The 27,995-nt window shown below is 42.1% G+C and overlaps 1 protein-coding gene across 1 annotated transcript; it reads right to left on the bottom strand.

Moving 5' to 3' along the window:
- Positions 1-26: 26 nt before the first annotated feature.
- Positions 27-27,733, bottom strand: LOC118497631 (zinc finger protein 599-like). The gene is made up of 4 exons (XM_036012707.1): positions 27,283-27,733; positions 23,688-23,814; positions 21,358-21,426; positions 27-3,621 (listed from the first exon to the last, which is right to left on the bottom strand). The coding sequence occupies exons 1-4, from the start codon at positions 27,295-27,297 to the stop codon at positions 3,401-3,403; spliced, it is 432 nt and encodes a 143-aa protein (XP_035868600.1). The 5' UTR covers positions 27,298-27,733; the 3' UTR covers positions 27-3,400.
- Positions 27,734-27,995: the final 262 nt, after the last annotated feature.

The following is a 27,995-nucleotide window of genomic DNA, read 5'->3' as shown; positions in this document are numbered from 1 at the left end:
AAAATCAACCAAGACCTCTAAAGCAGAAAATCCTCAGTGCAGGAAGGTGGTGTGGCTCTTTACCTAGTTGTGTGGCTGGCAATGTGTATATTTGAGATAGCTCTTTGAAGTGGATCCCCTTCCAAACAGATGCCTCAGCAATCAAAGCCATGCCTGGCACTTGCATTACAGTAACACAAACTGCCATTCCTCCCCCAAGTCCCCCCTAAAACCAGGGCACATGCTACAGTGCCCCATTAGTCCAGTAGGCATTCTTCACTCTCTTCCCTCCTTTGGTTTTTGTGTATTTTCAGAACTGTTATTGAACTTGCTAATTCTTCCCTCTGCATGATCAAGTTTGGTTTTGAAGCCCTGTATGGACTTTTCCAGGCCACTCATTGTATTCTTTAGCCCTAATTATTTGGCTCCTTTTAAATAATTCCTGTTCTGTTGCTGAATGTCTTGATTAGTTCACATATTGTTATCCTAATTTTGCTTAGTTGACTTTCTGTGCTATCTTGTAACTCACTGAGCTTCCTTAAGATAATTATTTTGAACTATTTTCAGTCTATTTGTAGATCTCCATACCACTAGGACCAGTTACTGATGCTTGCTTTCTTGGTGGCACTGTCCTCTTGATTCTTTGTAATCCCTGTGGCCTTGCATTGGTGTCTTCCCACTCAAGCCTCTCTTCACCAATCAGCCTGGGCAGATATTTTAGGACAGGTGACTGGCAGGTTCCTTGGGGAAGCCTAGTATGAGGGTCAATGGGTGAACTGGCCTGATACTAAGGTTTGTAGGAGATGGCTTGACACCTGCCTACTCGCCCATAGGTCCTGGCACCAGTCAAGGACCCAGCCATATAACCTATTTATTGGGATAGATCTGGAGCCTGGGTCCATAGGGGCTGACCTGGCACCTGGATCATATGAGGTGGGCCTGGAGCATGGGCCCACAGATGTGAGCCTGAAACCTGGGATTCTGGGGGTGGTCTGGCACCAGGAACCACCAGGGCAGACCTACAGCTTATGTGGTAGCCTGAAGCCCTAGTCTACAGGAGCTGGCCTGGAACCTGGTCTGTGGGATGGGGCTCAAAGCCTGGGGCTGCGGCCCAGTCTGGGTAGGTAGGCCTGGAATCTGAGTCTGAGGGGTGTACCTTGGCCCCAGGGTCCACTGGGATCCACTGGGAAAGGAATAAGCCTGTGTCTGTGGGTGCAGGCCACCAGGATGGTAGGTGAATGAGGGCTGGAGTAGTCCTGGAAACTGCTGGAACCCAGGCCGGCTGAAATAGGACTGGACCCTGGATCCACAAAAAAGTCAAACACTTATTTTACTCTTCCCCATCAGAGAGCTCCTGAGTGGAGAGAATCTCTCTCAGTGCTCAGCTAAATGGGTTTGAGGTAGAGGTGGTGCAGGTAAACTGAAACTGTTGATCCTCTCCTTTTGAATGCATCTTTTCTCATTTCTCTGCACCACCTGAGTGGTAAAATCTCTCAGCCAGACACCAGAACTTTGCAAGAAGGCATTTACTGAGTGTGGATCACTATAAAACTAAAGCTTCTGTGAGAACGACGTATGGAACCACGTAGTCCACCACCTTCCTGATGTCACTGTGTGTAAGCCTTACAGTCTTTTTATGTCGTAAGTAAAACAGAAGGAAATAACTCATTCTAGGTGTTCCTAATGGCATCCAAATGATTCACATTCCTTGATAGGCATTATTAGTAGATGACAATAAAGAAGGTCAAGGAAATAACCTAATTTGCTGAAATGGACAAAAATGGTAACACCTAATCTGAGCTGGGATCCAGGTGTGACTGCCTCTGGTATCTGTGCTGTTTAACCACAAAGCTTCACAAAATTGCTCCCAAGGGTCTTGAATCCAGGCATGACAGTGATGATGACAGTAACAGTCCCAATAAATAGCAACATCAGCAGGGATAACTGTCAACCAATACACACTCAGGGAGTACACAAAACCGTTTGTTCTCATAGCAGCCTGTGAAGTGGTAATATATTACTAAATCATCCATTTTACCCATGAGCAAACTGAAGTGGAGAAAGGTTTAGTAACATGCACAGGGCCACACAGCTCCTAGCCTCCAGTGCTGGGATTTGACACCAAGCATTAAGCTTCCAGAGACTGGGTGCCAGAGCTCCACACTAAGCAGGAGGCACCTCTCAGCCCTGTAAGGAGCCAGCAGCCTTGGAGAAAACAGGCCTTGGGGGTGCAGGGGAGAGGTGAATGAGAGGATTTAACCATGCAGAGAAGAAAGGAGGAACATTTCAGTTGTTTCATGAAGTAGTAAAAATTTGTTTCCAATAGGTAAGGATCCTATTATAATGGATAAAGATAAGTATTAAATGAAAACAAGTCCACATTTACTGGCTTATCTTGTGAATCTGCTGGTGTTGGAGGTATGACTTGTCCCTGAAAGTTTTCCCATACTTGATGAACTCACAGGTCTTCTCTCCAGTGAATCTTTACATGCCAACTGAAATTAGAGTAGCAGCTAAAGGCTTTCCCACAGGCTTTGCATTTAAAGGGTTTTAATCCAATGCAGGTCAAGTGATGCGTACAAAATGAGTGCTGATTGAAGGCCCTTCCACATTTGTTTCATGAATGGGGCTTCCCTCCAAGGTGAACCTTCATGTGTTGATGCAAATTAAACTTGGAGCAAAAGGTTTTCCTACATTCTTTGCACTTAAAAGGTTTCTCACCAGTATGGATCCAACTATGTTGGAAAAAACCAGAGTGGTAGGAGAAAGACTTTCCACATTTACTGCATTCATAGGGCTTCTCTCCTGTGTGAATTCGCCGGTGCTCTGCGAGGTGTGACTTGTGACAAAAAGCTTTCCCACATTCACTGCACTCGTAGGGCCTCACTCCAGTGTGAATCTGCATGTGTTGACTCAAATTAAATCTGTAGCAAAAGGCTTTCCCACAGTCTTTGCACACAAAGGGTTTTTCTCCAGTGTGGGTCTTCCGATGCTTAATTAAGTTTGACTGTGTGGTGAAGGCCTTTCCACATTTATTGCACTCATAAGGTTTCTCTTCAGTGTGATTCTTCACGTGTTGCCTGAGAGCAGAACTGTTGCAAAAGGTTGTCCCTCATTCTTTGCACTCAAAAGGTTGTTCTCCAGTGTGGACCTGCTGGTGCTGCATGAGGTCTGATGTTAAGCTGAAGGCCTTCCTACACTTTATGCACTCATAGGGCTTTGCTTTAGCATGAACACAGTCATGTACAAGATCCCAATTCCTGATATTCCTGCATTCACTATATGCATCATGGCTCTTCCCCACTTGATTGCTGGAGTCTTTAACTAGTCTGTGTGTGTCACTTTCATGGAGAACACCTACTGGAGAGACTCGCTCCTGTAAAACTCTTGAGTGTGGACTGTTACCTGTCCCCAACTCATCTCATTTAGGGTTCATCTTCCCAGGGCCAGTCTCCCTGTTGGGCTCTGTCACTGGCCTTAAGATTCCTTCCTGCATTTCTGATAGCCCTTCCTGAGTACTCAGTTTTGCAGTCCTGGAGTCCCTCAAAGATCCCTGCCTCAGCCAGACCCGAAGTGAGTGTCCCTCAGATGAGAGCAGCTGAGAAAATGTCAGCTCTGTTGTCTCTGACTTGGCTTTGGCTCCTGAAAAGAATCAATTACACAAGAGCATCCTATTAGTGATGTCAACATAGAAAAAACAAAATTACCATTTTTATTAAATGAAAAATGATGACAACAATGCCTCTGAGTCTGTTATATTTTTACATCTCTGAAACCCAGCTTTACAATTTGTTCCTTTCTGTTTCTTGGGCTCTGCACATTTAAAAAGAGAAACTCAAGAGTGGGTGCTTGGGCAGAGAACAGAGGATCTGGTGGGAGAACACTCCTTCCATTCCAGAATCAAGGAGAGCAGAAAGTGTCATGCTGACGTCACATGCAGTATGTTGGCTCTAAGAGAAAATGTCTCATCATGGTGTTCGGGAAGCACGAGTAGGATGCACCAATTCCAGTCCAGATGGGGGAGTGAAACAGATCACAAGAGGTTTCCCAGGTGTTGCCATGAGTTGTTTCCTAATAGAGAGGTAAAAACAACCTGACAGAGGAAGTGGAAGGGGGTGCTGTAGGCAAAGGAGACAGAATGCACAGTCAGATCTGAGTGAAGCCTGGACACCTAAAGAACCTCAGGACATGAGAGGATGTTGGAGACATGGAGGCAGAGGCAGAATGAGGCAGAGTGCAGCAGATTCCCAGGATTCCAACCTGGGTGCCAGTGGGCACAGTCACTGCTATTCCCGTGAAGGTTTATAGGCCAGACGTGAGCACAGTCTGAGTGGACACATTAAGTCTGCTGCACCAGAAGAACAGCCAAGTAAAAAGACACAAAACAGATACAATCTGGATAGTGAAAATTATAAATACATACTTGGAGGCATTATGAAAACAGAAATGTTAACAATATAAAGGTGTTCATTCTTCCTCAATGGATATATTAATTAAATAAACTAGATAAATTCACAATAGGGTTTCTCATAAAACTCAAAAAGATTACTCTAGATATTATGTGGAATAGAAAAGGGACAAAAATGTACGACCAGATGATTTACTGCTAAATTCTACAAAACACTTATGGAAGAAATAATACAAAATATCAAATACCAACTCTATATAATGTCTTCCAGAAAACAGAAGAGGATGGAATACTCTCCGTCTCATTTGATGAGGTCATCATGACTTAACACTAAAACTAAAAACAGATTATTATTAAAACTACAGGCTAATATCTCAAGATCACAGACACACAAAATATAGGATGACATATTAACAAACTGAATCCAAAATATTCAATATAATACATCACAAAAAACAGAAAGTCAGTGCAGGAATAAAAGGCTGGTTCAACATTTAAAAATAAGCCAGTGTAACTGACTCAATTAAAAGATTAAAAAAGAAAACTGTATGATTACATCACCAGAGAGAAAAATCAATAAATAAAATTTAACAGCCATTCATGATTTAAAAAAGAACTCTCGCCCTAACTGGTGTAGCTAAGTAGGTTGGGAGTCACGCTGCGAACTGAAAGGTGTGATTCCCCGGCAGGGCACAGGCCTGGGTTGCAGGGCAGGTCCTCGATCAGGGGTTTGTGAGAGGCAACTGATGGATGTTTCCCTGGATATCAATATTTTCCTCCCTTCCTCTCTCTCTCTCTCAAAATAAAAACCTTAAATACAAAGAAAAACACTCTAAAAAAAACCCTACAGGATAGAATGGATTAAACATAAATCTAATATGTGCAGAATTTTTATGCTAAAAATTACAAAACATTGGTGAAAAAATCAGCAAAGCTAAATAAATGAAAAGATATTCTATGATCATGAATTGGAATACTCAATACTGTTAAGATGTTAACTCTAATTTAATTTTTAGATTAAACACAATCCCAATTAAAAAAATCCATCAAGTTCTTTTGGAAGATATTGAAAAGGAAATTGTAAAATTTATGTGAAAAGGCAAAGGAAATCAAATTAACAAGGTAATTCAAAAAAAGAACAGTCAGAGGATACACCTTACCCAATTTGAAAAGTACTATGAAGTTATAGTAATCAAAACTATGGTGATGGCAAAAGTATATAGACATGCAGATCACTGGAACAGAAGAGAGCCTAGAAATAGCTACCTTCAAATACAATAAACTCTTTTTTGAAAGATGCATAGTTAATTCAACAGAGAAAGAACAGTCTTTTCTTCAATAAATGTCTCTGTATGTTTATAAAGGGTAAAAAAAATATACCTTGATGCACACCTCACATCTTACAGAAAAAAATGGAAAATTGATCATATATTTAAATGTAAACATAAAAATATAAAACTTCTAGGAAAATACAAAGTAGAAAAATCTGCGAGACCTAGTGTTTGGCAATGAATATTTTGATAAGAAAAGAAACACATAATTGTTGAACAAAACATTGTTAAATTGGACTTACCAAAATTAGAAATGTTTGCTCTGTGAAAGATACTATTAAAAGAATGAAAATGCAAGCTGCAAGTGGAGAGAAAATATTTGCAAATTGCATATTAAAAAAGGACTCATATCTAGACTAAAGAATCCTTAAAACTCAAATATAAGAAAACAATAAACAACAACAATAAAATGAACAGAAGATGTGAATAGACAATTCACAAAAGTGAATATACAGATGGAAAATGAGCATATGTCATTAGACATTAGATGGTCTAATGACAGTCACTTGTCATTAGAGAAGAACATTGGAACCACAATGAGTTATCTCTACATAGGTTAGAAATGGCTAAAATCCAAAACAAAACAAAACCTCGTAACAACAAATGCTGGTGAAGGCAAAGATCATGAGGAATTCTCACTCATCACTGGTGGGAATGCCAAATGCTGTAGCCACTATAGATGGCAATTTGTCAAATTCCTAAAAAGTTCAAGAAATACCATATGGCCAAGCAAGCCAACTCCTAAATGTGTTCCCAAATGAACTGAAACCTTATGTTCACCCCAAAACCTGTATGTGAATTATTATAACAGATTTATTCAAATAGCCAAGCCCTGGAAGCAGCCAGGATGGTGAATGAATAAACAAATTGGTACACCTGTGTTGCTGCACCCAGTGTCAGTTGGAGTGTGGGCCTAGCTGGTGACTTAAGAGGGGCAGGTGAGCAGAGGCTGCACAGTGGACCCAGAATGCCAGGATCCAAGGGTGCCCTGGTGGACTCCAATTGGCTTCCCCAGATGTGCTGGTGCCCTGTCCAGCGCTGGCAGAGGGGCTGAGGGCTGCGGCATCTCCAGGCTTCCTAATAGCAGGTCCTGAAGCCCACCTGCACTACCATGGAGTCCAGCAGCACTGGGGAGTCTCCTCCACTGGCCAAGATGGCACAGGGGGAGGTTCTTACACCAAGGGCACCAAAAGCTCCAAAGATAAATGGATAGGATCTGAGCACTCTGAAAGCTAGAAAGCTGAAAGGACAGGAACCTAGTGTACCAAAAGCTGGCAAGATATTTGGATGGAGAAAAGCTCACCCTTTCCTATCCCTATAAGAACCAGAGGCTGGAGCAGGAAGGGGAGTTGATCTTTGAAATGGGGGTCCACCATTCTCCCAGGTACAGCACCTGAACAAACCTCTTTCTTTTGTACCAGCATCTGTCTCACAAGTTTGGCTTTCCTTGCAGCATGCTGCTCAACCAGTATTTCTGGTTACATCCTCACATTGTGACACTATTAGGTAATAAATGTGGATGAATATTAAATGCATTTTGCAAGTGAAGAAAGCCAGACTCAAAAAGTGGTACAAATTCCATTCACGTAGCATTCTGAAAAGAGTAAAACTATGCATAGAGACAGAAAACAGAGCAGATGCCTGTGAATGGGGAAGGGGAGAGTGGCTGACTATACAGGAGATGCCAAGGGGCATTTGTAGGTAAAGGAACTGTATTGTATTGTACTAGGGTAGAGGGTACACACCTCTAAGTATTTGTCAAAACACAAAGATCTGTACATCACACTGGGTGAATATTAATGTGCGCACATTAAAAACAACAGCAGACAGTGGTAGTCAGGGGCTTTCAGAGTGGAATGCAAACTGTGATGAATGAGCCGAAGTGAATCACAAACATGTGCAGCATGACCTCACTGAAGGAGGTGGGGGGAAAACGAGCTGACCAAAGTAGGTTTGAAAAATGGTGTTTTGACTGTTCACTATAAGGCTGAAGACAAAAACTACAGCTGACCTTTGAACAAGGGGGAATTAGGGGTGCCCACCACCACCCACATAGTAGAAAAATGCATGTTAACTTATGTCGCCTCTCTGCTTGCTCAGATTCCCAAGCACAGATCCAAAATATGTGTACATAAACACGGTACTCTAGTTGGTAAATTTGCTTCCCAGAAAACCTACTTTACATGTCTAATGGAACTGAATAAAGAAGTCAATAGACGGTAGATAATGGAAGCCAGATTTTCATGGTCACAGAAAAAAGTTACAAATAAGCAAAGAGGGAAGGCTAGAATGAAGCATGTCTAACAATGAGATTACAGTTGAGAAATAATTATACTATTCATACCAGTATTTCTTAGTTCTGAGAGGCTACAGAAGCAACACTGTAGCCACAAACCCACCTAGTGCCTAGACCTTGGTTTCTAAGTGCTATTATTTGATAGTGTTCGGGAAAGGGAAGCAGGGACCTTTGGAGACAGCCGATTGCATGGCAGAGACAGGGAACACAGAGAAATCAGGAGCCACTCACAGGGCCAGAAAAAATAGGGACATATCAAAGGGACACAGGAGACACCCTCAAAGGACCTTGGACCTTTCCAAGGTCCAAACCTGTAACAGTTTGTGCAAAAAACACAAATAAATGCAATACTGGATTAAAACTCAAACTATAAAACAAATATAAATGAGTTCACACTGATATAAATAAATTAATATAGGAGAAGGGACAACTTATCTTAATAAAGGATACCAAATAATATATGTAGGTGTTTTTTCTCCCCTTGAATATGGATTGGACTTAGGGATTCACTTCCAAAGACAAGAGTACACAGGGGAAAATAATAACTTTAAAGAGGAAAAAACACCCTGGTAGACACGACCTTAATGAAGTGATTAAGGTCACCATTCCCAATGATGTGTGGATGTATGTATCCCTCACATGAGATGATGAGAGGATGCCTCGCCTCTGGGCTGGTCTTCTCAAACATACCACCCTGGTCTGAACATGACTGAAGCAGACAGAAACCACAATGAAGGGCATTCTACAAGATGCCTAACTAGCTTTCTTCAAAATTGCCAATGTCAGGAGAACTAAGGCAAGACTGAGAAACCATAGCAGGTCAGAAGAAACTAAGGGAACATACCCAAATGTAGTATGTTACCTCAGATTGAATATAGGAAAAGATAAAGAACATTGTTAGAAAAACTGGTGAAATCCAAATACAGTCTGGAGGTCAGTTAATAAGCTGAACCTGACATGTTTAGAATGGTTATAAACAATGTTAACATAAGGAGCAATCGGTGAAGAAAGAGTATATGGGAACTCTCCATACTACTTATAAAACTTTTCTGTAAACCTCAAATGATTCTAAAATAAAACATTTACTTAAAAACAAACTTTGAAAAGTTCCTTTGAAAGCTACACAATAAGTTATATGTGGTATCACAAGCACACCTGTAAAAATAGTTTAATCAAGAAAACAACTCTCCTAATGCCAGTATTAAGGAAACATGTGATTTGGAATAAAATCTCTTATATCAATAAAGATCCATCTGAAACAATATATGCAGGAGAAAATATGAAGTGGCTACTGTATTGCATAATGACAATGACAAAGTTGAATAACTAAATAAGATTAGTTTATGGAGCTTCTGGTCAAGATGGCAGATACCAAATTTCTCAGACCATAAGATGTACCTAGGTTTTAGAAGAGGAAAACAGGAAAAAAATTTGAAGCAAAAAATGTGGTAAAATATTTAATAACACAAATAACATAATATTTCACCAATGTAAATATAAACAGAACTCAACAGCAGCATTAACCACCATTATTCCTCCCAAATTTGGGTGGGTGGGCAGGGGGAAGCAGTGCATCTTATAGTTTGAAAAATACATAAGTAAACACAGTACTCACCTCCTCCCACAACCACATCAGAATTACAACTAAACTACACAACCACCATCATTCAGAACCACCTGAAATCTAGCTGAACAGATGTCCTATAACTAAGGATATAAAAAGAAGCCACAGAGACTGGTAGGAGGGACAGAGATGGGGAACGGGCTAGTTCCACACCCATGTGTAGTACTTAAAAACTGGGAGACACATCACAGCTTTGGAGGTTTGCCCTGAAGAGTGAGGTGTCCACCCCATAGCAGGCTACCCAGCCCAGAGTTCCAGTGCTGGGAAGATAAGTCCCCATAGCTTCTAGCTGTGAAAACTTGCAGGGAGTGTGGCTGAGTGAGACAGAGGGCTTCTGGAGTCCCAGGTGTTCCTCTTAAAGGGCCTGGACATGGACTTATGCTGATATACTTCTTGAGTTCCAGTGCTGGGGAAGCAGCTCAGAGGTGACAAGGACATACTGGGAGGAACTGAATTGTCTGGCATTAAGGTGAAAGCTGAAAGGGCAGCTTTCTCTCAGACAGAAATGCTGACAGTGGCCATTGCTCCTTTCCTGCCCCCCCCCCAAAGAGCCCACAGGCAGGCCCCATATCTGAGTCTCTATCAACCTGGCTTATACTGCCCCACCCTGAGAATGCCCTAATACCCCTATCTCACCCAATTTATAGGCCCACCCAAGCTGTTTCCAATGACTTTTCCATAAAAATGGCTTGTCTTAGCTCATGTTTTGGACTTTCCTAAAATCTGTTGAACAAGAAGCATCTAGCCTCAGCATGCCCTCTACACCTTTCTGAGGGATCCCAGGACAGACACAAGAAGTAGCTGACCTTGGTCTGAAGTGGGGCCTCTCCTGAGCACCTGTGAGCCCAGCACGAGTAGCAGCCATCTGCAGATCACGCTGTAGCTCATGCCAAGTGGTCCTGGGCAGAACACATGCAGTGACTTACCTTGGCTTGTACCTCTCAGGAGGCCCAAAGCTGGTCCACCCAGTGGATAGCTTCAGCCACACCAAAACACCACCCAACAACAACCCCCATGAACAATAAACTCAAGGGGCAGAATCAGTGGGCACCAGAGACCTGTGGAAGCGATCCTGCTCCATAAGGTCAAGGTCTGCACAGCAGATCCTCCACTGAAGTCCAGATCAGTTCTCACAGCTGACTGGCCCTGGGGTAAATCCCTCCACTAGGGTGCCAACAACAATCAAGGCTCAACTACAACAGGTAGATGCACACACCCACATGGAGGTACCCAGCTCAGGGAGCGGGGGAGGCTGGGCTCTGGGTCCTATAGGACACTTACTACATAAGGCTGGGAGATGTAGCAGCTCTACCTAATACATAGAAACAAACACAGGGACTGCTAAAATGAGGACAGTAAGAACATGTCCCAAATGAAATAGAACAAGACTCTAGAAAAATAACTAAAGAAAATGGAGACAAGCAATCTATCAGATGCAGAGTTCAAAACACTCATTATAAGGATGCTCAACAAACTTAGAGAAGGGTTAGAGAACCTTAGTAAGAACTTCAACAAAGAGATAGAATACAAAGATTTTAAATGCAGAAATAAAGAATACAATGACTAAAATGAATAATAAATTCCAGTAATTCAACAGTAGAGTAGATAAAGCAGAGGATCAAATCAGCAACCTGGAAGATAAGGAAGCATAAAACACCCAATCAGAACACCAAAAAGATAAAAGATTAAAAAAAAAAAAAAGGTTGGTTTAAGGAGCCTCTGGGAGAACTGCAAGCATACCACATTTGAATCATGGGGATGCTGCAAGTAGAAGTGAGAGAGGAAGGTATTGAAACTATTTGAAAAATATAATGACAGAAACCATCCATACCCTGGTGAAGGAAACAGACATTTGGGATGCACAGAAACTCCCAAATAAGATGGACCCAAAGAAGCCCACACAAAGACACATCATAATTAAAATGCTAAATGTTAAAGACAAAGAGAGAATATTAAAAGCAGCAAAAGACAAGCAGTTGTTAACCTATAAGGGAGCTCCCATAAGACTGTCAGCTGATTTCTCAACAGAAACATTGCAGGCCAGAAGGAATTGGCATGAAATATCCATCCAAAGTCATAAAAAGTAAGGACCTACAACCAAGGGCATTCTACCCAGCAAAGCTATCATTTAGAATCAAAGGACAGATAAAACTTCCCAGACAAGTAAAAGAAGTTCATCACCACCAAACTAAAAAGTCTTCTTTAAGAAGAAAAAAGATGAGGGGCCAGCAGTAGCAGGGAGGAAGCCACAATAGCTTGTGAAAATGCTATAGGGTTGTGATAAACACAGGGGCCTTGAGAAGGCTGGGACTCCAGATATGACTGTTTTCCTTGCTCCTTATGGCTGTTGGCGAGGCAGATACTTGTTCTCTGAGGTCGTGGAAGGGCCATGTCCTGAGGCAGCTCAGGTTCAAAGTGAAAAATTGAGAGTTAAAACCACCTCAGTTTCCACCATCCTGATACAACTACCAATAACATGAAGTTAATAGCATTCTAGATAGCTCGCTGCACACATAGACAATTTTTAAATGAAATTTGGAGCATATATATATTGTTAATCAAAGTTATTCACTTTACATTTACTAGCATTTAACATTATAAAGAGAAAATGAAGTCAAACTGAAGAAATTATACACTTTGAAAAAATACGTATTTACCACAGGGAATATCAGTTCCTAAGAGACCTTTCTAAGGTTGAGGAAAAACATTTGACAAAAACAGTGGCCAGAGGGAAGGTGGGAGGGGGACAGTGGCCGAAGGAGGGGAAGGGACTAGTCAAAGAACACGTACGAATGATCCACAGACATGGACAACAGTGTGGGAAGTGACTGTGGGAGCAGAGGGTAGGCTGGGTGGTGGAGGACAAAGGGGGAAAAATTGGAACACCAGCAATAAAACAACAGTTTAAAAAAGAGAATAAGAGAAAAAAACATCAAGAGGTGGTGTTATGCCTTTTCCCTTGTCATCAGTTTTAATAATATTGACTGACTGCCAGGAAGGATGGAATTACACTTAGGATTTTTCCTCTTCTCTTTTAATTTTTGTTTTACATAATAATATAGCACATCATCAAGGTCTGTAACATTTACTTTATGTTCTAGAAATTATGATTAGAAATCTTCTGACTGCCAGATAATAGAGACTTGATTATAGTGATTTAAATATGTAAGGATTTAGTCCCTCACCTCAAGGAAGACTGGAGTCAGGACATGGCCAGAATTCCATGCACTCATTAGGAACTGAGCTTGCTCTATCTTCCTGTCTTGCCAAATTTAGTGTGTGACTTTTCATTTCAAGGTCATAAGGTGCCTGCGGGAGCTCCAGTCATCATATCTATATTCCACGCAAGAAGCAGGAAGGAGGGGAAGGTAAAAAAAAAAACAACTCCTCCAGAAGCCCAAATGCCATTTACATTCAATTGCTTGCCACCCCACCAGCCCCCCCATCTATAGGAGAGGCTGAGGAATGTACTGTACTTTGCCATGTATAACGTGTACTTTTTGCCCCAATTTTTTTATTGTTCAATTATAGCTGTCCCCATCCTTCCTGCACTACACCCCCCCCAAACCTCCTTCCCCACATCCAATCTTCCCCCCGCATATCTTCCATGGGTCCCCCACACATGCTCCCTGACAACACCTCCCTGTCCTTCTGCTGCCATACCCCTCTCCCTCCCCCTCTGGTCACTGTCAGCTTGTTCATTTCAATGTCTCTGGTTCATTTTGCTGTCTTGTATGTTTTGTTGATTAGGTTCCACTTATAGGTGAGATCATATGGAATTTTTCTTTCACTGCCTGGTTTATTTCACTTAGCATAATGTTCTCCGGTTCCATCCACACTGTCCCAAAGGGTAGGAGTTCCTTTCTTTCTGCTGTGTAGTATTCCACCGTGTAAATGTACCAATTTTTTGATCCACTCATTTACTGATGGGCACTTAGGCTATTTCCAGCACTTAGCTACTGTAAATTGCACTGCCATGAACATTGGGGTGTATAGGTTCTTTTGAATTGGTATCACCAATTACTTTAAATGCAAATACATTAAATACTCCAGTCGAAAGACATAACAGTGGCTGAATGGATAATAAAACAAGACCCTTACATATGCTGTCTCACAAGAAACTCACTTCAGATTGAAAGATATTTTATGGAAATATAAACAAACAAAAAGGACAGAGTAGCAATACTTAACAGCAGACAAAATAGACTTTAAAATAAAAGCTGTAACAAGAGACAAAGAAGGACCCAGAAATTCCACTTCTGGGCATTAATCCCACTCCCCCCCCCAATGAAAACTGAGTTAGAAAGACATATGGTCTTTTAGGTCTGTCAGGAAAAAGTCCAGCCATTGTTACTATAATGAGAATGGTTTGCAAGACATCAGTGTAACCTGGCAGCCTAGTAGAGTGGGCTGGAATGTGCATGCATGAACAATTACAACTTTGCTGTTCTAGTCAGTAAGGGCGGTAGATGCTGTTGAATAAGCATGTGTACTGTGTCACATTCAAAATAACTGAGTGAGTCCAGTGATGAATCTGCATCAAATTTTGCATTAAACTTGTACATTCCTCCATGGAAACTATTCAGAAGACTTTCAGGGATGATGCAATGAGTGCAATGCAAATAAAAGTGTGGCACAAAGACTTTAAAGATGGTTGAGAATCTGTTGAAAGTGATTCATATTCTAGAAGGTCTGCAACAAGCAGAACACCTGAGGATGTTGAACGTGTATGGGCTGCAATCAACAAAGATTGGTGACTGACCGTGTGAGAATTAGAAGCTGATCTGCGGATCCTGAAAACTACTGTGTCCACAGCTATGGGAAACTGGTGATTGGCAGCTTCATCACAACACTTCCACTCATGCATCACATCTCATGCAGTTTTTTGGCAAAACATTGAATCACCTATGTGGCTCAGCACCCCTACAAGCCCAGATATGATGCCCTGTGATTTCTGGCTTTTCCCAAACTAAAATCATCTTTGAAAGGGAAGAGATTTTAGACTATTGAAGAGATCTGAAAAATACCACAGGGCAGCTGATGGCAATTCCAACAAAGGATTTTGCAGAGTGTTTTGAACAGTGGAAGAGATGCTGGAAGAACTGTGTGAGGTCCCAAGAAACCTACTCTGGGGTGTCATTGTCTCATGTATGATGTTTTTTGTATCTTGTATCTTTTTCAATAAATGTTTCTGGTTTTCATAGTACATGGCTGGTTATTTTCTGGACAGAGCCCCCCACATACATCCATATGTTCATTGCAGCATTATTTACAATAGCCAAGATATAAAAGCAACCTAAGTGTCCATCAATAGATGAATGGATAAAGAATGTGTAGTACATATATACAATAGAATATGACTCAACCATAAAAAGAATGAAATCTTGCCATCTGCAACTAAATGGGGGCACCTAGAGGGTACTGTGCTGAGAGAAATAAGTTGGACAGAGAAAGACAAATGCCATGTGATTTCAATTATATGTGGAATATAAAAAACAAAATAAATGAATAGCAGAAAAGAAATAGACTCAGAAATACAGAGAACATTTCGACTCTTCCCAGATGGGATGGGTGAAAAAGGTGAAGGGAATAAGAATTACAAATTGGCCTGGCTGGCGTGGCTCAGTGGATTGAGTGCCGGACTGTGAAGCAAAGGGTCACCAGTTCGGTTCCCAGTGAGGGCAAATGCCTAGGATGCGGGCCAGGTCCCCAGTGGAGAGCATGTGAAAGGCAACCACATATTGATGTTTCTTTTCCTCTTTCTCCCTCCCTTCCCCTCTCTAAAAAAATGAATAAATAAAAACTTAAAAAAAAAAAAGAATTACAGATTGGTACTTATAGAAGAGTCATTGGGATGTAAAGTACAGCATAGGGAATATGATCAATAATATTGTAATAATATAGTGTAATAGTTATATATGGTGTCAGATAGGTACTAGATTTATAGGGATAATCACTTTATAAGTTATATAAATATCTAATCACAGGGTTGTACAGCTGAAACCAATATAACACTGTATGTCAACTGTAATTGAAAAATAAAAAGTTACTTTAAAAGATTAAACAAAAAGCCCTGGCTGATGTGGCCCAGTTGGTTGAAGCATCATCCTATAACCTGAAGGTTGTGGGTTTGATTCCCAGGCAAAGCACCATACCTAGGTTGCGGGTTCAGTCCCCAGTACAGGAGCATACAATCTCGATCTAGGCACATAAGGGAGGCAATCAATCAGTGTTCCTCTGTCACATTGTTATTTTTCTCTCTCCCTTCCTCTCTCTCTAGAAGCAATGAAAAATGTCCTTGGGTGAAGACAAAAAAAGGTAAAACAAAATATTTTAAAAAATTAATTCATGTATTGTCACAAAGCATTATTAAGAAGTTCTAATCATTAAAAGACATTAAAGACAAAAGATACAGTAAAACTGAGAATATATTTGCAAGTATATATAGTTAATAGAACATTAATATAAGGAATGAACAAATATTCTTAAAAATCTAAAACGGAAATGCAAAATGCTTAACAAAAAAATAGGCAAAAGATCAATCATGAACTTATATTTTACAGAAGGTATACATTGGCCAAAACAAAAACATATGAGGTGTTCAACCTTATGGTAATGAAGTAAATGCAAATAAACACTAGAATGAGAAACCACTTTGTACCCATTCAATTGGATTAAATTGCAGAGCCCAACAGTATCAAGTGTGGAACAGGATTTGGTTTATGGAATCTCTCATTCATTGCTGGTGAACTTAACAATTTGGTAAAACACTTCAGAAAACACTGGGCAACATCTTGTAAAGCTGTTTTCCATTATCCAGTCACTCCAGTAATAAAAAGAACTACATGTGATGACTACACACACACACACACACACAATATATATATATATATATATATATATATATATATATGATTCTCCAAAGTGGTAGGATGGTGACCACACAAATAGAAAAAAGTATCATTATTGATCAGTTTAGTGAAGTCAGATATTCTGGATATAATTATGGAAATAGGTAAATGTCCACCAAAATGGACATATACATTGTGATATATTTATGCAATATAGCAGAATATTTTGAGAAGACACACATGATTCTTAGTAACAGGATGCTGAATTTTAAAAAAGTATGTATCAGAAGACTACATTAACATTTTCATCTGTTTAGGCTGCTATAACAACACAACCATGGACTGGGCGACTTATAAACAAAAGAAATTTATTTCTCACAATTCTGGAAGCTGGGAAGTCTAAGATCAAGGTACCAACATGGTCAAGTTCTGGAGAGGGCCTTCTTTGTGGTTCATTGCTGGCACCTTTTCACTGTTCTCACATGGTAAAAAGGGCCAAGGATCTCTTTGGAGCCTGTTTTATAAAATACTGATCCCCTTCATGAGGGTTCTACCCTCATGACTAAGCACCTCCCCAAATCTTCAATACCATCATCTTCACAGGTTAGGATTTCAACTTATGAATTTTGGGGAACATGTTCAAACCATAGCAATCTATTATGACACCATTTATCAAAAGTTAAAAAAAAAACTATACAATATACTGTTTAAGCATGCTTACAAAAAGGTTTAATACTACAATTAAACCTAGAAATGAATTGACAACTACATGAAATAAACAAATTGCTTGAAAGATACAAAATAACAAAACCAATACAAGAAACAGAAAATGTTTAATCACCATTATCTATAAAAGAAATTCAACTCATTATATAAAACACTGCTACATATAAAATAATTAAATTATAAAAGCAAAGTTTAAGAAAGTGATTATCTTTGTGGGGAAGGGAGAAGATGGGAAAGGGAAGAAAGGTAGAGACAGATATAGGATATTGGCAATGCTCCTGTTCTTGCAAGGCTGATGGTGTTCATGATAGGGTTATTTGGAGGAAATAAATGACTGGAAAAGTTTCAAAATAAACATGACAGCTCATTGACAAATGATGAGAGTGTGTTATAAACCAACATATATGATTAATATAACTCTGTACATCTTTAGTCAATTATAAATGTTAGAAGCCAACAGAGTATTGTGGTTAATGTTATGGTACCTAGGGAGACCCAGCTGAAGCTCAAATCCCAGCAACAACCTTGCTAGTTTTGTGCCCTTCAGTAAGCCATTCAATTTCCACAAATTCTGCTCCCTCATCTAAAAATCAGAGCTACAAATAGAGCCTGCCTCATAGATCCCTGTGAGAATGAGGTGAAACAGGACACATACATTGCTCAATGCAGTGCAAGCACTGAAAAAGCCATCAATATTTGTTAACTAGCCTATCTATATTATGGCTTGAATATGGGACACAACATGTATGGGTTGAAGTGGAAGAACTAAGTACAGGTGGATCATTCTGGGAGACTACAGTAAAAAGAAGAAGGACCACGAGATGCTAGGTGAAGCTAACACTAAGAGAATGATCAGCATGAAAGGCAGAGAACCTAGCAATCAGAATTGGAAAAGAGGAATCATTGGGACTAAATGTTACTAAAGCTCAGGTGCAAAAAAGTACACCTGAAACGAGTTTCTGATATATTGAAAACTGGTGTAATGAGGTAGTGAAGACCATCACTGCAGTCAACTCCTGCCTCTACCAAGCACAGTCATCTTGACAGTTGTTAACTGACTTCAAATATCATTTGCCTGATCTGAAAGACTGGGAGACTAATTCACTGGCTGCCATGAGAGTTCACAATATCTATAAAGTATGCAACACGGTGTCAGGCACAGTGTGATGTTCAGTAAATTGTGGGCCATTATCTATTGTCATTATTATTGCTGTTACATCTTGCAGTTACGATAAGAGCAGCAACCTCCTCAAGAATGGTTTCAGTGCCGTGGTTGTGAGCCACCTCACCACCAGGCCCCAAAAATAAGAGTGCGGGGGAGATGCCAATTGCTGCAGAAGATGTGGGGCACTGGCTCCCTCACACGTGGCTGGCGGGAGTATGAAGGGTGCAGTCACTGCGCAACTGTTGGCAAGTTGAACATAGACCTACCGTAAGACCAAATCATTCCCCAACAGAAATAAGTCCTTGCATCTATAAAAGCACTTAGAAAAATATGCATAATATCAGATATAGGGAAAAATTAAGATGACAATCACAGGAGAAAGGGCATACTTACAATGATACTGTCAATTACTGAGTAAGAACAGAGTTCAACTATAAGCAACCACAAGAATGAAGCTCACAGACATACTGATGATCAAAAGGCTGACAGACATGACAGAATACACAGTTGGTTTCCATTTATATTAATTCGAGAACAGTCATTATGAATCTGTGGGGACAATCTAAACACTGTATACCTTTCTGGGAGGAAGCATCAAAGCCTCCTGAATTGCTGGAACTACTGTACATGTTTGACCTGGGTGGTGGTTACTCAGGCTTATATCTATGTAAAAATTCATCTGACTGAACTTCTCAAGGTATATGCATATTGCTGTATGCAAGTTTAAAAATTAAAGCAATAGAAAGAACAGAGTGGGTGCTTCCCTCTCTGGAGCATGCCCACATCTTTCCGTTCCCCTCCTTCTGCCAGGTGCATTGCCTTTGCCTTTCTCTGTCCTAAGCTCCAAGGGTCCTTCTTTTTCTTTTTGCTCTTGTAACTTGTTTCCTGAGCCTACAAGGCCCAGCTGACTTGTGCTACCTCTGTAACTTTCCAAATAAACTTTCTCTTATAATTTGGAGAGAAAAAAAAAAAAAGAGCAGAGTGGAGATGAGGAAGTCAAATGTAGGCAACTTTTCCAAGAATAAGACAACTCCAAGAGTTTGCTTGTACAACTATATTAGTCAACATTTAGAAACTGCCATGGAGCCAGGACTGTTTTGTGTGTTTTATATTCCCCAAGTCAGCAACCTGAGCATGTTTTTTTCTTAATTGACTACAAGGAGATAAAGATACAAAAGAAAGAAAATACATGAAGAAGCAAGGTCTCTGAGAGGCAGGAGATATGAGTTAGTCTCTGGTACAGAATGTGGCCATGGCAGTGGGCAAGATCTCTTCCACAGAGGTCATAAAGGGAGCTACAGGCATGAATCAGACAAAGATGAATCCATAAGGTTGAGAAGCAAAAGCAGAAAGACATGATGTATATTATATGCTGAGACACCAGTGGTTCAGGGAGTGGTCGATGCTTGGATCAATGGTTGAGTGGGTGGGGAGCTGGTGCAGGAGACAGAGCTGACCAGAAACAAGGAGCAAGATGTGGCTTGACCAGTTAGCAGTGTGCTGGCATCATACCATCAAAAATGATGAGGGCTTAGACTGGGATGTTAGTGGTGAAGCTCATGGAGGTGGTGGAGGTGATGGATTCACTTGATGTGAAAAACACAAAATAAGCAAGATAAGGATGGCTGGATGCTGGGTTAGATGAAGGCAGAGTGTTACGGGTTTGTACAAAGTTGTTTCCCTTTCAGGGCCATTTAGTGAAACTGTGGAGGACAGAGCGGTAGACAAGATTATGATATCCTTCTAGGCATGGAGAATTTGATGGAACATGGAATGTAACTGAAAAATAAGTGTTTGGAAGAGACTCAGGGAGGAGGGTCTTGCTAGAGACACTCACCAGCTGGCTGAGCAGCACAGGGAAGCAGGGGACAGGAAGACCTGGCTCTGCAGTGGTGCCAATCAAAACATGCAATGACTCCAACTGTGCTCACCAGCCCAGATGTGGGGCAGACAAATCCAAATGTCATCTTGAAGTTTTATAGTAAAGGAGGGACAGACAGCAAGTGGGGCCAGGCACCGCTTCTGCCTAATGAATGGGAGGATGGATAAATGGATGGAGAAGGGAGGGAACAAATTATAGGCAGATATGGTAAGATAGGCTCTTTTTCTAACGAATCCAGAAGAGCATGTGAGATATTACGCATTGTGAATGATATTATCCTATGAAAGATCCTAACAGTGGAATTTTGTTGAGCTCCTAACTATAGTCTATGCATGGTGCTAAGTAGTTTCGTGCATTAAATGATTATACTGTCAAACAGCCCAATGAGTTACAAATTATTACCACTTTAATTTTACAAGAGTAGGTAGAGTAAACCAAACCCATCTGCTCTTCTCCTTGGGCACACAACTAAATCTCACCTCCCTGCCTCATTCAAAGAGGGATGGCCAACTGCTGAGTTCTGAACAGAATGTGATGGGACGTGATGTGTGTGTACAACTGTGTGTGACCTAGAGTCCTAGCTTCCTTTCGTTTGTCCTTCGCAGCAGAAAGATGCCAGGGTAACCATAAAGCTGCATGTGGATGATAAAAGGCACACAGGTCTCTGAATAACTATGTGATACAAACTCCCATGCTGACCCACATGGACCCTGTCATAAGTGAGAAAGATATTTTTCATATATTGAGCCACTGACATTTTGGAGACTATGTGTTTCTGCAGTGAGCATTAACTTAGCCTAACTTAGCTAACTGAGACACAAAAAACCATGACACTTCCCTATCGTCACAAGGTTGGTGGGGGCAAAGTCAGGTTTTAAGACCAAGAGTTGGAGCCCAGAGCCTCACTCTTATCTAACAATACAGGTTCTTCACACAGTGGCAGTAAACAATGTGTGCAGGTCACAGGAGGACAGAAGGACATCAAGACCCCAGGCACCCAAAGAGGCCACAAGAAGCTTCCCACAGAATTCCAGAGAGTGGGCCCCTCACCATTAGGTTTCCATGACACCCACTGCATAAATCTTGGCCACCCACCTGGACAGGCACTTTCTCGGGAAAGGTGCTCCGAGAGGTGGATCAGCTCTGATTTGGGAACTCGATATCCTGTTTGTAGAGAAAGAAATAATATATGTATATTTTAGCAAAGACAAAAAGAAATGTCTCCATACTGCCTGGGACTTCAGGATGGAGAGGAAACCTCGGAATGAGGCTGCTCTTGTCCACATTGATTTGTGACCTAAAACCAAGGCCAAGAATATTGTCACTGGGTCCTAAATGCTGAGTAAGGTAGTGTTGGCTGTTCGTGCCGATTCCATCTCCTTTGACCTCCATCCTAGAAAACCCCCCAAACTGTTCAGATGTTGTCACAGGATCTACATGCACCAATGCTCATAGGACATTATGACCATTGCTATTAACTACTTTTCTTTCTTTTTTTTTTAACTATTTTTCTTTATATTGACCCACTTTTCATTTCAATACATATCTTCAAAAAGGGAATCTTGTGTCAATTTGAGAAGTTGAAAAACCAGTTTCACCTGCCACAAATGGAAAGTTACTATGAGAAAATCAAGAGAGCACTGTTAAGTCTCAGTGAATTCACACCATCTGCTCAGGGCTGTGAGTTGGGGGCTGTCTCCTCTGTTTAGGAAAATTCCAGGAAGTCAAAGGGGCTTTAAGACTCAGCACAGATATTTTGTCCCTAAACAATCAGCAAGTAGGAAAGAAAAAAGGGCCCTGGCTGGTATGGCTCAGTGAATTGAATGCTGGTCTGTGAAACCGAAAGGTCACTGGTTTGATTCCCTGTTGGAGCACATGCCTGGGTTGTGGGTCAGGTTCCTCATTTGGGAGCGAGCAAGAGGCAACCAATTGATGTTTCTCTCCCTCTCTCCCTCCCTTCTCCTCTCTCTGAAAATAAATAAATAAAAATCTTAAAAAAGAAATAAAAGAAAAAAGAATGGCTTTCTCTAATTGTCCACCAATAGCATTTGTTATGTTTGTACTCCCTAAAATGATCTGCCATACCAAGACACAACCATGGCCTAGACTTTAGGACACAAGGGATGAGCAGGTAGGCATCAGGGTCAAAGAAGCCTTTTCAATAAATTGTGTTGTTTAGAACATTAACCAGTAGGACTTATACCTCCTGGTGTCCCGTCTGGTTCACTCATTTTCTGAGCAGTATCACATTACCCATGGGTCCTGCTGACTGGGCTGTGAGCCAGCCAAGCTTGGCCACTCAGCTTCCATCTCCTGGGAATCTGGAGAAGGGACAGGCTAAAGCCAGCCTGTGCTGACCACCAGGGTGAAAGGTAAAGGGAAGTGTAGCCTTAGGACATCCATGCAGAAATAGCCAGGTACAGAGGAAGAGATAGAAATGAAAAAAAAAATGTACACACACACACACACACACACACACACAGAAAAGTAGAGACAAGAAATTGGGGGTTTCTTAGAGCAAGGACAGGAGTGGCCTCTTCTAGCTATCTACTCCCTGTGGCAGAAAAAGCCTATCTGCTGAGAATGGCACAAGAAGACCCACAGAGAGACAGACAAAAGGATCAGAAGTCTCTGAGGCCAAAATCTAATCATGATTTCTTCCATTTTTTTGTCTTTAGCCTCTCATGATTCCTGACTGGACATCTTGCCCTTGGGTATTAAAAGAAACCCATTATTTCCTCCTACAAATCCTTTTCTTCAGTACCTGAGCCATTTTGAAAGGAACTACATTTCTTTCTTTTAAAAAAAAAAAAAAGGGTTTTATTTACCTGGCTGGTGTAGCTCAGTGGAATGAGCGCGGGCTGCGAACCAAAGCATTGCAGGTTCGATTCCCAGTCAGGGCACATGCTTGGGTTGCAGGCCATGGCCCCCACCAACTGCACATTGATGTTTCTCTCTCTCTCTCTCTCCCTTCCCCTCTCTCTAAAAATAAATAAATAAAATATTTATTTATATAAAAATTTCTCTCCCTTTATATAAATAAAAAAATATTTTATTTATTTATTTTTCAGAGAGAGGGGAAGGGAGGGAGAAAGGGAGAGAAACATGTGTGGTTTCCTCTTGTGCACCCCTTATGGGGACCTGGCCCACAACCCAGACAATTTCCAGATTGGGAATTGAACCGGTGACCCATAGGCTCACAGGCCAGCACTCAATCCACTGAGCCACACAAACCAGGGCAAGGAGAACTACATTTCTTGCCCACTATTCCCTGTAGGAGATACAGAGAAACAGGCAGAAGAAGGTGAAATCAATACACATTGGGGCTATGGGCAGGAGAAAGGGCATCCTGTAGAAATCTTCTGAATGAAAGGTAGAATGAAGGAAGTTGTGGGTACTTACTCAAAGGAGCAGTGAGGCCTTACCCAGAGAGACCAGGAGCCTATAGGTCTCCAGCATCACTTCCCTGTATACGGTCCTCTGGGCAAGGTTCAAATGCCCCCACTCGTCCTGGGTAAAGGTCACCGCCACATCCTTGAAGGTAACTGATGCCTGAAAAGTCAAACAGAGGTAGCTTCATTGGCCCATGGCCAGTCAAACAAGATTAAAGCCCGATGCCCAGTCATTGGTAAAGGACCACAGAGCCCCAAGGCCAGTATCACTGAGCACTTCCTGGAAGCCTAGCTCTGTTCCAGTTCCAGGGAGTCAGACACTGCTGTTGGACAGAATGTGACCATGCTAGAGACAAAAACTGTCTATGCTGAAGCTATTCACGAAAGACATAGACGATGGCAAGGCCAAATGGCCTGAGAAACACAGAGAGCAAGCACTTTGGGAATGAAGAAGAATAGGGAGGACAGGACAATGATCAAAGCACCAGTCATGACAAAAGCAGCAGCAGTTGAGCCTTGCTGGTCCTTACCGCATGACTTACCATACTAAGGTTTCACACATCACACTCTAGCAACTACACATTCCAGCTCTGGAGCTAGATTCCGACTTTGAATATACCCTACTGGGAATGATACTTGTCTGCTCTGTATTCTGGGGAAAGTCAACTTATTTCTCTGAGCCTTGATTTCCACATCAGTACAGTAATAGTTCCCATTGCACTAGGTAGTTGTGAGAATTAAAAAAAATGTTCATGAAGCAAATCCTGGAATGCTTAGCACATGTCAGTGCTCAATGTGTTTTTCCTGCTTCCATTACCACTCACAGCTATGATGTCAACACACCATCATCATCTCCATGGCACAGTAGTGGTGCTAAGCAGCTTTAGCAAGCTACCCAGAGTTATATGTCCCAGGAACAGAGGCAGAATTTGAACATCTGTAAAAAACAACACAACCTCACCTTCCTGAGGCACATCTCAGAGGTATTCCCTGCCTGTGTACATACACTTCCATGTGGCTGGAAGTTCCACCATCCTCCCTTGTTCCCAAGTCCATGTGCTCAAAGGACACCTCCTTCCTGGCAAAAAGTTGTCATTAGGTGTAACCTCCAGGTTTCCCCAGTCCACTAGGGGTGGAAGGGTGATTAAGAATGCAGCCCTGGGTGGTGCAGCTCAGTGGATTTAGCACAGGCTGCCAACCAAAGGGTTGCAGGTTTCATCCCCAGTCAGGCCACATGCCTGGGTTGCGGGCCAGGCCCCCAGTAGGGGGCATGCAAGAGGCAACCACACATTGCTGTTTCCCTCTCTCTCCCCCCCTTCCCCTCTCTCTAAAAAGAAATAAATAAAATCTTAAAAACAACAACAATGTGGGCTTTGGTTGTCAGTGTACGGGGTATTGACTTTTGACTATTTTGGAGCTGTGACCTTTGGCAGGCCTGAAGTTCGTCCTCTATAAAGCAGAGATGATAACAGACCCTAACTCTGAGGAGGTGGGTTAACTCCACCTCAGCACAGATCAAGTGCTAAATACGGCCAGCTGCTATGGCTGTTATAGTTATTTTTCCTCTCTGCTTCCAGAATACTCTGGAAAAAACAAATCAGTGAAACCCCCATCTCTGCTTTTGTAACTGTACCAGATTCTATGCACAGATTCCAGAAGATGAGCAGGTAGGGATGGCAAATATTTATTTAGAACTAACAAAGCCAGGGAAAGACCCTTCTAGGACACGACACTGGAGAGAGCTAGGAAGGAAGTAAAGAGGCAGTTTTCCAGGCTGAGGGCATTGCATGGGCAAAGGCCAGGAAATGGGAAAGAGCTAGGAATGTTCAAGGCAGCTTAGCTGGGGTGCAGTGAGCAAGGAGGAACAGAAGGAGAGAAGAGGTGGGGAGGGACAGAGGTGGATGTAGCAGAAGTGTCTGAAGAGGAGTCATTCACTCTTTAATCATTTATACAGCACTGGTTATATGCCCTGTACTCTTCTTATCTGAGAACAAAGCACAGAACAGGGGCTGATGTTCCAGGGTTTAGGAATGCGAAATACTGTCTTGAATGGCTGTAAGGATTCTACAGACAACAAAACAGAATGAGGGTAACAGAGACTGGAGAGGACTTTAAATGGAGTGAGTAGGGAAAGCCTCTCCAAGGAGGGGGCACTGGAGGGAGCATGAAATGAGTGTGAAATGGAACCATGTGGAGGACAAATAAATAAGACAAGTCCTGATGCTGATTATAGGGTTGTGACAAAAGTAAACAGGGTGCCATCTAAAGGAGCCAAAGAGGGCCTATTGTGTGTTTACATTGGAAGACACAACACTGCTGCACAGCATCATTACTGATGTTGACATAAGAAACATCCACACCTGTAGACAATTTTTATAAGAATTTCTTTGAGCCAAAACTGATGACAATTGCTGGAAAGCAAGATCTCAAACACTTTCTAGATGACAGTTTTATAGTGCTCTTACACAGGTCGAATTAAGGAGAGAATTTAAAGATTACCTGAAGGTGGGAGAAAGCAAGGTACAGGATAGTTAACGAGATTATCCCTTGAGGGTGGTTACTCCTCCAAGAGATCTATAAAAGAGAATTATTTCTGGCATTTCAAAGGTGTGTTAATGTAGATGCAGAAGAAAATGGACAAGGCTTGCTTAAGGCAAAGATAAACCTTTTACTAAAGAAGTTTAGACCTGGGGCATGACTGCCCAATTAGGAATTTATGATGAGATCACCCTGTGATGTTACTTTTAGTTAGATTTATTACAGCACCCCTTTTTCATCCACATCGAATGTGTAATGCATCTGCATTTCACACGTGAGTGTCTTAAACAGGTAAATTGATTCAGATTCACTACTGTCAGTGGCACGTCAATCCCACTGGCAAGATGGCACCTGTAGTGATGAATTTGGGGGCCTTCCTGGCTCTCAAGCAGATCTGTGATCTTCTGTGCCCCAGCAGAGGAGCAGCAGTTCCAAGTGTGTTTTTCCCATCCACCTGTTCCCCAGACTATCCGTCCCACTCCACTCATCAGTTCTGTGGAGGCCAGAGCCCAGGAAGGCTCAAGGGCTAGATTCTCCTTGGGGTAAGGCCCTAAGATTAACATAGGTCCATAATGCACCTCTCTGGCGGAAGAGTACAGAACGATGGTCCCTGGGTGGTTCTGGGGCAACAGAAGTGCACTCTCCAGTTCCCTAAACCAAGAGTGAACAATTGTTAACATTCCCATTTTTTGCCTGAGATAATGTAGGTCAAGGATAATGAGTGGACTCCGTCAAGTAGACACAGGCCTGGAATCCACACTGAGGTCTCTGCACTCAGTAGCCTAACGTCCACTCAGCAGGAAGACCCACGCGGGTCGCGCATATTGGAGAGATTCTGTGAAACTACACTTCCTCCTTCCACACCGGAAACAAAAATTCTGGTGATTGCCAGAAATGAGAATCTTTCTATGTAACCCCCATGCTGGATTCCATGCATGGGCTGTAACTGACCCCATGCCGGGACACGCAGACACAAGAGCAGAGAGGTGAAGGTGAGGACTTCCCTAATTAACACCAGTTCTCACGTCAGGGAGCCAGACAATGAAGATAGATGTGCGAGTGGGCAGGGTTGTGGGCACTCTGCACTCACCTGCGCCAGGTCCATTTAGTACTAGCACCAACAATGAAGTCCGTGCTCGGAGCTGGACCGAAAGAGGCAGCAACAGAGACTGTCCGTGGGGTCGCTGAACCCTCTCCCAGGTCCTATAAGGCACGGAGGTGGCTGTCCTCTCCCGTAGGGTGCTGTAAGGTGCTGAAGGGCCACCGAGCCAGGAGAGCCAGTGAGCAAAGAATCCCCAGATTTAAAGAACTAGCTCGCTGACGACACCGGAAGTCCCGCCCAACAAAAGGGGCAGCAAGGAACGCCCCTTTCACAGTCCCTTAGGGTTCCAACTCACAACCGGCTCAGACTTCTGGGTTACGTAGTTTGTCTGCTGCGTGCAGCCGGGAAGGGTCGGGAGAACTTTTTCCAATCTTCTAAACCACCTCCTGAATGGCTGGGGCGCTGGAAAAAAGAGTGGCTTTGTAATGTGTAGGTTTAACAGGGTAGGTTGAGAGGCTCCAGGCCCCCCCCCCCCCCCCCCACGCCTAGTTTGGGGGCTAGGAAATGCAACAGCTCGGAGACTGAGAGTTGTTTTGCATATTAATAACAGCAGGCTAGGGAGGATAGGTAGGACTTTGACTCTTAATGTAACTGGGAAGCAGCTCCCGGGGTTACTGCGCCTGCGAGACAGCTTGGAGATGGTTCACTTCACACCTCCGGGACTAAACTGCCCAGACTAACAGTGGCAGCGGAGAAAGGCA

Source organism: Phyllostomus discolor, chromosome 12 (assembly GCF_004126475.2).
Source record: "Phyllostomus discolor isolate MPI-MPIP mPhyDis1 chromosome 12, mPhyDis1.pri.v3, whole genome shotgun sequence".
Lineage (NCBI taxonomy): Eukaryota > Metazoa > Chordata > Mammalia > Chiroptera > Phyllostomidae > Phyllostomus > Phyllostomus discolor.
Note: the sequence above shows the minus strand (reverse complement) of the source record. Positions and strands in the feature narration are given on the sequence as shown.